This window comes from Ranitomeya variabilis, chromosome 3, assembly GCF_051348905.1.
Source record: "Ranitomeya variabilis isolate aRanVar5 chromosome 3, aRanVar5.hap1, whole genome shotgun sequence".
NCBI lineage: Eukaryota > Metazoa > Chordata > Amphibia > Anura > Dendrobatidae > Ranitomeya > Ranitomeya variabilis.
In genome coordinates, this window is record NC_135234.1 from 454,982,808 (window position 1) to 454,997,617 (window position 14,810).

General features: G+C 44.5%; 2 protein-coding genes across 5 annotated transcripts in view; both read right to left on the reverse strand.

Annotated features, from left to right (window-relative positions):
- Positions 1-14,810, reverse strand: part of LIMS1 (LIM zinc finger domain containing 1) — a 1,169,472-nt gene that overhangs the window by 716,513 nt on the left and 438,149 nt on the right. The gene's annotated exons all lie outside the window — the stretch shown is intronic.
- CCDC138 (coiled-coil domain containing 138) overlaps positions 8,610-14,810 on the reverse strand; it is an 89,826-nt gene continuing 83,625 nt past the window's right edge. For all 3 annotated transcript variants that reach the window (XM_077296578.1, XM_077296579.1, XM_077296580.1), the window contains exons 14-15: positions 9,813-9,951; positions 8,610-9,583 (exon numbers count right to left, since the gene is read on the reverse strand). In XM_077296578.1, the coding sequence (XP_077152693.1) occupies positions 9,412-9,583; positions 9,813-9,951 (311 nt within the window). In that variant the 3' untranslated portion in view covers positions 8,610-9,411. The remainder of the gene's footprint in view (positions 9,584-9,812; positions 9,952-14,810) is intronic.

The following is a 14,810-nucleotide window of genomic DNA, read 5'->3' on the forward strand; positions in this document are numbered from 1 at the left end:
ATTTTGGGAACAATTTCTTCTGAAAATAAAAAATTTGGGCTCAATGTTATAAACTTCTATGAAGCATTGGGGGAAGGGTTTCAAGGTACTCACCACACATCTAGATAAGTTCCTTGAGGGGTCTAGGGTTAATAAAATTCTTGAACGTGGTTTTGAACACCTTGAGGGGTGCAGTTTTTGGAATATAGGCCCCTCAAAGTAACTTCATATGTAATGTGGGCCCTAAAAAAATGGTTTTGTAAATTTTGTTGGAAAAATGAGAAATCACTAAATCGCTGGTCAACTTTTAACCATTATAACTCCTAACAAAAAAAATTATGTTTAAAATTTTTTAAAGTAAAGTAGACATGTGGGAAATATTATTTATTAACAATTTTGTGTGACATAACTCTATGATATAAGGACATAAAAATTAAAAGTTTTAAAACTGCAAAATTTTCAAGATTTGAACACAAATATCCTGTGTACATTTAGGAATTGCAACCATTTTTATACAAAGCCTCCTTATTTCAGGGGTTCAAAATTAACTTATTTTTCAGACTATAAGATGTGCTTCTCCCCCCAAATTTGGGAGGAAAATTGCGTCTTATAGTCCAAATGTAGCTTACCTGGGGAGGAGGCAGCGGTAGAGCAGTGTCACAGGAAGTAGGGTCGCTGCTGGTGGAAGCCGGTGGCGGCAGGAGTGGGGCGATGCTGCCTGCTTTAGATTCAATTAAATGATTTGTTACCATTATTATATGTGGGAGTATATAGATATTTTATTTTGGTATATCATTTATCCCTATTGCTAGAATTGTTAATTGATCGAGGAACTCAAGAATGAAATAAAATGGAAAACATGTAGTATACAAAAACTTTTTAATAACGACATTGATCTTAAAACGACATCTAACATGACAAACTGGGATAAAGACCCGAACTATACTCAAGATTCAGAACAATGGGAAAAATCTATTAAAACAGTCTATAAATCCAATACATGCGCTATGCTGCATGAAACTTATTTTAACTAATCACAAGATGGTACTTTACCCCAGTTAGACTTAATAAAATCTTCCCAGTACAATGATCATTGTGCTGGAGGGAAAGAGGGAAAAAGGTAGACATCAAGCATATATTTTTTGGAATTTACCTTGATTAGGCTAAGTTCACATTTGCGGAGGGCTGCGTACGTCCTCCGGTAAGCCCCGCCTACTTATGCATGCGTCCTGAGTACCGATCTTTAACATTGGGAATGCAGGACATGTGGATGTATGCGGATGCGTTGTTTTGACGCGCCCGCCGACCGCACGGGAACACAACAAGTTGGAGGAGGCAGAGGCAGGGGAGGAGGTATCCAACACGGTTTTTGTTTTTTTATTTGCTTTTGGGGGGATTTTTTAGGGAAATTACTTAAAAGAACATAGAATAAAGAAAAATAAAAATTAACAATCTAGAACCAGGCAGAGGTCCATATGGAGGAGTAGGTGGAAGAGGTTGACATGGCTGTGTAGGTAGAAGAGGCAGAGGAGGTAGCTAACACGGTTTTTCTTTTTCTTTTTTTTTAATTGGGGAGGCTGGGTGCAGCTGGTATATTCGTCTAGTCAGCCAAAGAGATGGACAAGTTCTGTGGAATCTACATCTAGTTCTTTTTAAGGAATGTTAGCTTCCCCACGTTGGCTGTCGACAGGCAAATGCACTTGTCTGTTATCACTCCTCCTGCCGTGCTAAACACATGTTCTGACAATACACTTGCCTCAAGGCAGGCCAGCACCTCCATGGCATAAAAGGCCAGCTCACTCCATGTGTAAAAATTTGGAGACCCAGAAGTTAAATGGGGCAGACTTATCACTTAGCATGTGGAGATGTGTGGACACGTACTCTTCCACCACATAGTTGTAATACTGCCTCCTGCTAATATGGTCATATCAGATTGTGGTGGTGGATGTTGGGGCATGCTGAGGATTTTCTACATTTTGGCCATGCTAAACTTGACTTCTGAGGAGGTGGTGGTGTCCCAGCTGCATTGGCAACTTTCCCCTCCTCAGCCTCGTTCTTCCATTTAGCCCCCGTTGTCAGGTGGGAACGCTGCCAGTAGTGCGTCCACCAGCATGTGCTTGCATTCACGCATTTTGCGATCCAGCTCCAGTGACGGAAGAAAGGATGGTATATTGTCCTTATAGTGGGAATCCAGCAGGGTGACTAACGAGTAATCAACAATGGTAAAAATATTAGCAATTCAGAAGTCATTGCACAGGCACAGCAGCATGTATTAGTTCATGTGTGCCAAAAGACAAGCTGTCTTCAGTGGGAGGCTTATGGTCTGGGTGCTCTTTACCCACCCACCCTTCAGTGATGCTTATGAGCTTCTTTGTGTGCCACCCTGCTTTAAACACACTTTCTCCTCCTCGTCCTCCAAAACTGTCCCTTGGCTGGACAGTTGTGTACCTGGCCGCTGTTAGTACAGAAACCCACACTTCGAGCTATGTGTGGATGATAGGCCTGATAATGGTGTGAATGGTCCCTGACCCTTCAGCTCCTCTTACTTCTGTACAACCTCCTCTTACTTCTGTACAACCTCCTCATCCATCATCTCCTGAAGTGTTTTTTCATAGAAGAAGCATAGAAGTGTTATAGAAACACTCATGATGGTGTCAGTAGAGCTGGCCATATTGGTGAAGTATTCGAAGCAGCGCAACATGGCACTCATGTCCTCCATGGAGGCCCACTCACTAGTGGTGAAGTGGTGTTGAAACTCCACTCGTCTGCTGCTGCTCAGTCTCTCCAGCATATGCAAGGTGGAGTTCCACATTGTTGGTATGTTGCATATGAGGTGGTGAGTGGAAAGGCAGAAGTGATGCTGCAGCAGACAGGCAAGCAGCAGGGTGAGAATGCTGAAAGTACACACAGCCCGCACTTTGAGCAGCAGATATGACATGTATGGATAATTTTTAAGGACGCTCTGCACCACCAAATCCAGCACATTCGCCAGGCAAGGAGAGTGCGTCAAACCAGCTGGACCCAGAGCTGCTACGAGATTTCGCCCCTTATCGCACATCACCCGGTCGGGCTTGATGTTCATCCCCACCAATCACTCATCGGTTTGCTGTTTGATCTCTATCCACAGCTCCTGCAGTGTGGGATTTGTTCCCCAAACAAATGAGTTTTGGAAGTTTGCTTTTGTTTTCCTTTGGCTGTGCTGAAGTTGTGGTGCAGGTCTTACTGAGGAGACAGTGGAGGAAGCCCAGCAGGATAAGGAAGCCACATGGACAGAGAAATGTCCAGCAATCCTTGGTGGTGGTAGGACATGAGCTAGAACACCTTCTGCCTCTGTTCCAGCCACATTTACCCAGTGAGAAGTTAGGGATATGTAACATACCTGGCTGTGCTTACTGGTCCAAGGCGGTTTAGACCTTGCCACTGATGGTGTGCAGTGCACAAAAGATTTGCTCCACAAAGTGTGTGTGCAGGGCAGGGATGGCCCACCTGGAAAAGCAGTGGTAGCTGGGAAACACATGTGAGACAGCCACTGCCATCAGTTTTTTAAAACTGTCCATCTCCACCAGCCAGAATGGCAGCATTTCAAAGGCCAGGAATCTTGAAATGCTGTCATTCAGGACCATGGCTCATGGGTGGGTATTCCCTTTTCTCTCAAGGGTTTGGGGGGATGGACAGCTGATCACTTTTATGGCAGGGGGTGGAGATGCCAGGTGACACGGCTGGTGGTAGTGGTGTCACATAATCTCTTTGCAGGGAGGCAGGTGGCCCTGTTGATCATGAGCAGGAGGAAGCCGAAACCGCAGCAGAAGGTTCAGATCTGTCGTGCTTTTTAAGGTGTGTACTCCACTGTACCTCGTGCTTGGAATTTAGATGTCTAGTCATGCAGGTGGTGCTCAGGTTTAGAAAATGAATGCCTTGCTTCAGGCTCTGATGGCACAGCGTGCAAACCACCTGTGAGCTATGAGCTGGATTGGTTTGCTCATTTCCTTGGCACAGTGGGCAGTAGCAGTCAACATACTGGCTAGGGACTGGCAGCTGTGCTTTTGCACCCTGCTTCCTTTTTTGCTGTGCTGCTGGGTCAACCTGACCACCTGTCCTTCAGCTCCAAATGGTGAATGTCCCTAGGATGGCCTTTGCTCCATGTTGGGTCTAGGACCTCATCATCCCCAGCATCATCTTGCACCTACTTCTCACCCCTGCCCTCCTTGCCAGTCTGTAGATTGCAGAAAGACGTAGCAGTTGGCACCTGTTTTGTCATCCTGAGATATGCTGTGGTGGTCTTTAACTGTGTACACTAACCCTCCTCTTACTCATCCTTCAACATAACAAGTGGTTAGGCATCACTGCACTCTTGGGGCAGGACCAGGTGGATGGGCCATGGTACCCCAGTCAGCGGAGTCATCAAAAAGCAGAAGAGACTTCTGCATGACTTTGGGCTCAGACTGCTTGGCTGATTTGCAAGGGACTTAGGTGGCAGAAAAATGCCCAAGGTCCTCAGGTGCCAACTCTGCAGGGGACTCAGTGAAATATAATGTAAAGGAATTGGAGGCACTCTCAGCCATCCACATCCCTGCAGGAACTACACTATCACCACCACAGCCCTGTCTACATCCCCTATTCCTCTCATGTTTTTCCCCATAAAAAAAGTCCCAATAGAGAAGAGATTGCATTAGGGCACTCTGCACCAGGCTATTAGGGCAGCACACATCAGGCTGTATTACAGAAATGCTGCAACAGGATGTTATTGCACTCTGCAACAGGCTGGTAAGCCACCAAACTGTAAAGTCATAATGGCAATACAACAAATAATCTGGCCCTTACACAGGCCGGGTCACGTGGTGCGCCAGCTAATCACAGCCATGTCAATACTTGGTATGGCTGTGATGGAGCCGGAAGTATCCACAGCCTTGACGCTTATTGATTGGCTGTACTGCAGCCTGTTAACAAGCTTTATTTGGCTTGTGAACCCAAACAGTAACATGAACTTCCATTTAGAAGTCTATGTTTTGGGTTTGGTCTGGTACGAACCCTGAACATTACCGTTCGGGTTCGCTCTTCCCACCTCTCATAGATATTTTGCTTGATACTTCAAAGGTCATCAAAAAGGTTGAGGTCAGGGGAGGATGGTGACCACATCATGAGTTTCTCTCCTTTTATGCCCATAGCAGTCAATGGCTCCGAGGTATTCTTTGCAGCATAAAATGGTGCATTGTCATTCATGAAGATTATTTTCTACGGCTGGCACGGTTCTTTTTGTACCATGGAAGAAACTGGTCAGTCAGAAACTGTATATACTTTGCCGAGGTCATTTTCACATCTTCAGGGATACTTAAGGGGCCTGCCAGCCCCATGATTCTGGCTCAAAACAAGACCTGTTACCTCATTGCTGACGATAGTCTTGTAGGACATGGTAGCCATACACTACTTCATCCTTCTGGACCATTCAAGGTTGCATAGACCTCGGCAGTAGTTGTTTTAAAATTTGTCTGCATGCATGTATGGGTCCAATACAACTGTTTCTGCTTGTGAGCACTATTTAGGGGTAGCCAAATAGTAGGTTTATGGACAACTTCAAGCCTCTGGAGGATCCTACACCTTGAGGATTGCTGGACTCCAGAGGTACCAGCAGCTTTAAATACCTGTATGCTGCTTTGTAAATGTATTTTAGCAGCTGTTCTTTTAATCCGGTAAATGTGTCTGGCGGAAACGTTCCTCATTATGCCTGTATCGTAGTACATACAACTCTGGCAAAAATTAAGAGACCACTGCAAAATTTTTAGTTTCTCTGATTTTTCTCTGTATAGGTATATTTATTTTGAAATGTTTAAACTATGTTTTCTATAAACTACTGACATGTCTCCGAAATTTAAAGCTAAAAATTTTGTATTTATTTGCAGCAAATGAGAAATCGACAAAATAATAAAAAATAAAGTAGTTTCAGGCCTCAAATAATGCAAAGAAAATAAGTTATTTTTCATGTAGAAACAACAATACTGTTTTAACTCAGGAAGAGTTCAGAAATCAATATTTTGTAGAATAACCACGATTGTTAATCACAGCTTTCATGCGTCTTGGCATGCTTTCCACCAGTCTTTCACACTGCTTCTGGCGCAAAAATGTAAGCAGTTCTTCTTTGTTTGATGGCTTGTGACTATCCATCCTCCTCTTGATTACATTCCAGAGGTTTTCAATGGGGTTCAGGTCTTGAAATTGAGCTGGCCATGACAGGGTCTTGATGTGGTTCTCCTTCATCCACACATTGATCGACCTAGCTGTGTGGCATGGGGCATTGTCCTGCTGGAAAAGGCAGTCCTCAGAGTGGGGGAACATTGCCTGAGCAGAATGAAGTGTTTTTCCAGGATAACCTTGTATGCGGCTCGATTCATACATCCTTCGCAAAGATTAACATGCCCAATTCTAGCCTTGCTGAAGCATCCCCAGATCATAACCAATCCTCCACTAAATTTCACAGTGGGTGCAAGACACTGTGGCTTGTATGCCTATCCAGGTCTCTGTCTAACCATTAGACGACCAGGTGTTGGGCAAAGCTGAAAATTAAACTCATCAAAGATTACCTTACTCCAGTCCTCTATGGTCCAATCCTTATGGTCTTTGGCAAACTTCAGGCTGGCTCTCGTTTGCTTCTCATTGATGAAAGGTTTTTTTCTAGCTTTATTTGAGTCCTGCCTCTAGGAGCCTGTTACGAACTGTTCTTGCCGTGCACTTCACCTCAACTGCCATTTGCCAATCCATTTGTCATCTTGCGGTTGCTGAGTGACATTCGAATAAGATGATGGTCAGCACGGTCAGTGGAGAGTGGCTTTCGCCGTCTGCCGGTATGTAGCTTTGTTGTCCCCAATGTCTGCTGCTTGACTTTGTTGTACCGTCTTTGAAATTTTAAGGATGGCGGCAACATGACCCTCACTGTGTCCCTCTGCTAGTAAATCCAGAATTAAGCCTTTCTTTTCCTCACTCAAGACTTTTCTTTTCAATTCCTTTGGTATGGTTAAAAGTTATTTTTTAATTCCTATTACTTTTGGGATATTACTAGTACTTGTTTTGCCATCCAGCTTGTCCTATTGCAAGAGGATTGTGAACACTACAGCAGTGATTTTTATACTTTCCCTCGTTAAATACGATTTGATTCAGGTGATCACCTAATCAGAAGCACATTAAGTAGAATGAGGTGTACTCTGGTTGGAATTCAACTGACACTGGAATGGAATGGCTGTCAAACATGTAGAGATGGTGATTTTCAGAAAACTGTGAAATGGCCTCTTAATTCTTGCCAGACCTGTATTTCACATTTAACTTTTTGTGAAATATGTAATGTTTTCTTACCTTGTCTAAAGCATTGCATTATTTCTTTTTCATATTGCTTGAAACCTGTGGCTTGCTTAATTATGTGGACCAACTTCTTAAACAGTTTTCCTTTAACTGGTCTCACATGGCAAACTACGGTAATTATCACAGATGTTTGAGACTGTTATCCAAACAGCCCGAGACAATACCATCCATGATTTTATTTGAAATACAAAAAATTTCATCTTTTTAACACTTAAATCCAATTTGCATAATTTGTAACCCGGTGTATATAATCCACCTCTGCCCAGCTGGCATGGGACCCCCTCCACTTCCCGGCCCCGTGAAGCCAAATCCAAGCCAATGAAATTAAGTTTAATATTTTTTGCATTTTGAAAAATTACTTTAGTGGATTAAATAAAATTCAGATTTTTTTTTTCTATCGATGAAACTTTGTGACAGCTTTTTTGTGTGTGCTGAGTTGAAGTTTTCATTGATACCCTTTTTATGTACATGCAATGTTTTGATGGCTTTTTATTGAACATTTTGAGGAGGAGGAAGTGCTGCAATAACAAAATGACTCTTACAAATTAGTGATAACGAATATGCTTCTTTTAACTTTGGGATTCTGAAAAGGTATAGAGAATCGAATTATGTTTTTCTATGTTTTTATTTTTTTTTTAGTTTTCACTACACAAGCTGCAATAGTTTGGTCATTTGTTGCAGTACATAGTAAAATTCACAGCCTCATAGAGTCCAGTTTCTGACTGAATTTCAGAGAAGTTCTAAAGATAGCAGCTTTCAGAAGCTCCCTGTCTGCCAAGGCAACCCATGGGCACTCTGCATGAACGGTTAGGTGCTTGAGCAGATGCTAATGCTAGACTACACTACTTAAAATGCCGCTGACCAAGAGTGTCAGCACAATTTAAAGTGGAAATCCCACAATAATATTAATCTATTCTGTGCAGAACATTTTTGAAAATAAAAAACTTTTCAAATACAATGAAATTTAAAATTGTCTCAGCGCATTTTGAGTAGCAATCATAATAGTGTGCAGAAGTCAAACTGAAATGATGATATCAGGGTGACGGACATCATTGTTATATGCAGCCGTGTGCCTGCCCTCTGGCTGAGAATGAATAGTGAGCACTTCCGTGATGATGAGTGACAGCTGGCTTGTACTGCGCATGCCCCGATCAGACAGCATTGCGCTATATAGCGGTTTCGCATTGTAGCGCAACAAAGAAGCCAAAGGACAATGTTTGCCAATCTGTATGGACATAACATCCCATAGGGTAGACATAAAATAATCAGCCAACACAAAACAGTTTTACTTTTAAGTAACAATTTAAAACCAAGAACAAGAAAAGACATCACTTCGGTATACACAACATCAAATATCAATATAGTGGATTAGAATGAATGGAATTTATGGGATCTTTGTTCCATCGAAAGCTTTAAAGGGGGTTTCAACTTTCAAAAGTGTGGTGCCCAAATGCTTGTAAACCAGTAAGGCACAAATAGTAATCACCACCCTCCCTAGAACCTTTACTGCCTCACCACTCCTAATTATTCAGCTGCAGTGATGATGCTCCAACTACAGCAAACATCACCACTGCTGCCAATCACTGAGCTCTCTGACTGTACTGATATTAATGGCATGAGCTGCTGAGCTCAATGATTGGCTACAGCGGTGGTGTGCACTATTGACATGGTGTGACTGCTGCAGCCAATACACAGAAGCTGGAGGATGGCAAAGAGCATGAGCAGGACCCAGGAGGGCGAATGCTGTGTTACTATCCATGTTTGTATCCTATTTATTTACGAATTGCAGTGTTCCCACACATTGCTTTTATTCTAGGTTATATTTATCTTTCTTTGTTATTTTACATGTTTGTGTTCGATTGACACCACTTTTCCGAAAGTGGAAAATCCTTTAACGAAAATAAAAACATTTCTACGTACACAACATTATTGCACAAGTGCAGAAGTTCCCCTGTAACAGGAAAATACACTGCAGTAAATATATTTTCCACAATCTATACAGCAGCACACGGTCATTTCACATCGCTATGATATATGCATTCTTCCACAAAAAAAGGAGCTAAACGCCCTTCATTTCAGCATTAGTCAATGATCAATGCTGGCTGCAGGTGAGAGAGCCTTGGTCTTAGCAAAACCCAAGTGGAAGAGGATGGAGTTTAGGTTAATGACGAGGAAGGCATGATCTGGGTTCGCTGTCCTTTGTAATTCCTGGATCACTTGAGGAATGCTGAAAATTTCAAACAATTTCTTATTACTCCTGGAAATGAAAGAAAAAAAATCATTAATATGTAGATAGTTCATTGGGTAGTGTTCTTTTGATGTCATCGATTTTGTGAGATGTGGCAGAAGAAAACACAGTAGATAAATAGGGCAGATTCAGAGCTTATGATTTGCTTCTTTAGTTGCTTGAAAACTATCTTTACAAACCACTTTTTAGGCTGTGTAAAGGTCTTTAACAAATACTCAACGTCCATCAGACAACATACCTGACTTTGGAGAGCTTCTGCAAAACAATGCTTAATTTTTCAAGTATTTGCACATCAACTTTGGCATCTTTAAGCAACGCGGCACACGTGCAAAAAAAAGATTCAGTGCTACACGACTCTAGGAACGGCTGCAGAAATCCTGCAATAGACAAAAGAGACCCTTGTAAAATAATATACAATTGTTTTTGTTAAAGGATAAATGTGTTGTGGGACTGACTAGGACAAAATTGTGACTATGCATGCTTTGACAGCATTGTTACTAGATATTACTACTACTGCCATTACCATCCCATTGCCTAACCTATAAACTGTTTTCTACCCCTGCAACTTCTATTATAATTCAACACTTCTTCAAATGGCCCTCTTCATAAATGTATAGGAATCCTGAACAAGGTAGTAAACTACATCCCACATTCATGGTGCCACTGAATTATTATTAGTTATTATTATAGCACCATTTATTCCATGTGCTTTACATGTGAGGAGAGATATACTGTACCCAGAGGCGTAGCTAGGGTTTCAACTTAGGGGGGGCGAAACATCTGAGTGGGCCCCTACCCAGTTAATGCTGATTACAGTTACGGTAGCGCACTCTAATTGTGAATATAGTGGAACCTCAGAATATGACCGCTCTGTTATTGAAAATAAATCTATATACAAAAACGAATACTGATTTTACCGCCATATTGTAACGATATGCAACCTTGATGGTCGCAATACTCTGAGTGCCCCTATAACAATACAGTAGTGCCCACTTTACATTTAATAATGTCCCCTAAGTTCCCTCATGCACTGCTCCATTATACACAATATAGCTCAAAGCTTCCATATACACAGTATAAGGCCCCCACAGCTCCCCTATACACAGTATGGTGAGCTCAAAGCTTCCCTATACACAGTATAAGGCCCCCTCAGCTCCCCTATACACAGTATGATGATTCTATAATTCCCCGATACACCGTATGATGTTCTCACTGCTCCCCTTTACGCAGTATAATGCTGACAGAGCTCCACTATAGAAAGTATAATGCCCCCCCAGAGCTCCCCTATATACAGTGTAATGGGCCAACAGCTCCCATATGCACAATATGCCTTCACAGTTCCCTATACACAGTATGGTGGGTCCACAGCTCCCTTATAAACAGTATGATGGGCCTGTAGCTTCCGTCAAACAGTATGATGTCCCTCACAGTTCCCCTGTACACAGTATGATGGGGCCACAGCTTCCTTATACACAGTATGATGAGCCCGCAGCTCCCTTATACATAGTATGATGAGCCCGCAGCTCCATTATACACAGTATGATGGGCCCGCAGCTCCCTTATACAGAGTATGATGGGCCCGCAGCTCCCTTATACAGAGTATGATGGGCCCGCAGCTCCCTTATACACAGTATGATGGGCCCGCAGCTCCCTTATACACAGTATGATGGGCCCACAGCTCCCTTATACACAGTATGATGGGCCCGCAGCTCCCTTATACACAGTATGATGGGCCCGCAGCTCCCTTAGGGCGGTTTCACACGTCCAGATAATTCCGGTACCGGAGAAATCGGTACCGGAGTTATCCGTGTCCGTGTGCTCAAGTGGCACATCAGTGTGGCACACGTGCAGCATCCGTGTGCCGCCCGTGTGCCGCCTGAGGACCACACGGACCGTGCAGGAGAGACAGCGCTACACTAAGCGCTGTCCCCCCCGTATGTGGTGCTGAAGGCAGAATTCATCTCTTCTCCCCCAGCGTTCGTTGGAGAGAAGAGATGAAAGATCATTTTTTATTTTTTTTTGGTGAAAAATAAAGTTTGCATGTTCCCCCCGCCTCCCACGTGACCACTCACACAGGAGAAGCTGCCAGCGCGGAGAGGACAGAGGAGACATCGCGGGAGCTAGGTGAGTATTTCTTCAGCAAGGGGCCAGGCGGCGCACTGGGGGGGGGAGGTGGGGGTCACATGCAAACTTTATTTTTCAAAAAAAAAAAAAGAAAAAAAAAGATCTTTCATCTCTTCTCTCCAACGAACGCTGGGGGAGAAGAGATGAATTCTGCCTTCAGCACCACATGGGGGGGGGGGGGGGGGGGAGACAGCGCTTAGTGTAGCGCTGTCTCTCCTGCGGGCGGTACGGGCACACGGAGGAGAGTGCACACTGTTCTCCGTGTGCACGTGTGCAGGACGTATTGCAGTACGTGCTGCGGGAGAAAAACGAACATGTCTCCGTGTTTTGCACACGGACACACGGTCCGTGAAAACACAGAGACATGTGCATAGACCCATTAATTTAAATGGGTCTACGTGTGTCAGTGTCTCCGGTACGTGAGAAAACTGTCACTACACGTACCGGAGACACTGACGTGTGAAAGAGGCCTTATACACAGTATGATGGGCCTGCAGCTCCCTTATACATAGTATGAAGGGCCTGCAGCTCCCTTATACACAGTATGATGGGCCCGCAGCTCCCGTATACAGAGTATGATGGGCCCGCAGCTCCCTTATACACAGTATGATGGGCCCGCAGCTCCCTTATACACAGTATGATGGGCCCACAGCTCCGTCATGATTTGGCAGTCTGCAGTCACATAAAGTGACTGCAGACATTTATTCCAAGCCTTTATCAACTTTATAGTGCTAAATAGCTTATTATTAAATTATTAAACCACCACTCTAGCAGGGTTTTTTTTCCACCGCTGGAGTGGTGTTTTAAGCGCAAGTCCCCTGCCCTGGTCATTTACTCATCCTCCAGCGTATTCACTATTTTGTGGCACTGCTGCAGTCCCACGGCTCAAACTTGTGAAGGCAGCTTCTGACAGGCCAGAAGTGAGAAGCTATGTCACAAGCGCTCAATGTAAGACTATGAGGCTATGTGCACACGTTGCGGATTCATGTGCGGATTTTTCCGCACCATTTTTGCAAAAGCCACAGGTAAAATGTGCTGTGTTTTACCTGTGGATTTACCGTGGATTTCCTGCGTTTTTTGTGGAGGATCTCGCCTGCGTTTTTACACCTGCGAATTCCTATACAGGAGCAGGTGTAAAACACTGTGGAATCTGCACAAAGAATTGACATGCTGCAGAAAATACAACGCAGCGTTTCCGCGCGGTATTTGCCGCACCATGTGCACTGCGGATTTGGTTTTCTATAGGTTTACATGGTACTGTACACCGCATGGAAAAGTGCTGCAAATCCGCAATGTGTGCACATAGCCTGAGAGTGAGAAAGAGGCCAGAACGAGGCGCCCACAGACTCACATTGATTAGTGACCTCTGCACTGCTCCATGAAACACTGGAGCCTTGGACCGGCCACAAACTGCAGGAGACGGAGCCGAACGGAGACAAAAACAGATGAAAACTCCAGAAGGTGAGTATCAGACAGAGGGCAGGGGACGCGGATTTTCAGCACCGCTCCAGCAATGAAATAAAAAATAATGCTGGAGTGGTGCTGTAAATGTGATGCAGCTCTTAGTTACTGTATGGAGGCTTCGTATACTAATACTCATAAAAGACCCAGGTGGTACGTATCAAAAGCCCCCTATCCCCCATCTCCAGCCTCCTCAGACAGCAAATATTACATGATGGAGTACATATAATATCAGAACAAAACATTATAATATTCAGCCCCCAGTGCCCTGTCCCCCTCCCCCACTTCAGCCCCAATACCCCCATCATCTCACATCCACCCCCTCAGTGCCCTGTCCTACCTCACCCACCTTCAGCCCCCATAACACCCCCATGGTCTCACATTAACCCCCCAGTGCCCTGTCTCCCCTCCCCCACTTCAGCCCCAATGCCCCCATCAACTCACATCCACCCCCTCAGTACCCTGCCCCCCTCACCCACTTTCAGCACCCACAATACCCCAATGGTCTCACATTCACATCAGAGTGACATACCTGAATTTAATAAACCTAAAATGTTCCATCCCCACTTACTGATAGTTTGCAGGCAGGACCAGGAAGTGTCTAGGTGAACTGCAAAGTGTGGGCACTAGGACCCAGCGTGCCTGAGCCAATCCCAGCGTGCACAGAGTGAAGAAAACTGCAGCCAGGAAAAGCTTCATGATCAGGTCAGAGGGGCGAAACCATTCACTGCAGGGGGGAGACTGCAGCCGGCCACTGTGCTAACAGCGTGCAGAGTCTCCGTCAGACGGGAGCAGACATTATACTGCTCTGCTCCTATGCGGTGTTCTGCCTCGTCACAGAAGTGGCCCTGCCCTGGCTCCCGGTGGGCCCCTTCATGTGACAGGGCCCGGGGCGATGGCCCCCTCTGCCCCCCCAGTAGCTACGCTACTGACTGTACCTGTACTGTAGTCACAACTGGTACAGGAGGAGAGAGGACCCTGCCTGTGAGGGCTCACAATCTACAAGAATCTGATGCAAGGTTATTATATGTTGAATACATGTTAAGAATAGTGCACAATGCATGCTCTAAAAGTTGAAAATATGTTGAGAAACATGGGACTCTCCAAAATATAACACAGACGGTTTATCCTTCAACTTTCATCTAGAAAGTACTGTGTGCTTTCTATGTAGAGGATGAATAGCTACTAGACACTCACCAGCACCGAGAGAGACTATATGGGCTCCTTTTCACTTGCAAGACATACGTCCGAGTCTCGCAGGTTAAAACCCTCCTCTGGCACCGGCAATTTGGAGCGGAGCGTGCGGCCGCCTAGCAACACATGGAGCTGTAAGCTCCGCTCCGAAGTGCCGGCCCCAGAGGAGGGTTTTAACTTGCGAGACTCGGACGTATGTCTTGCAAGTGAAAAGGAGCCCTTAATTTCATATACTCACGGAAATATGAAAAAGAAAGAGTACCTATCTTATCAGGTGACTTTTCAGAAAATGCTCTCTTGTATGTACATAGGTGCTTCCGGGTCCGAGGTGGAGGCCAATGTTGTGACACATTGCATAATTTTTGGCTGATTAGTATACCGTATTTTCCGGCGTATAAGACGACTTTTTAACCCCTCAAAATCTTCTTACAAGTCGGGGGTCGTCTTATACGCCGGG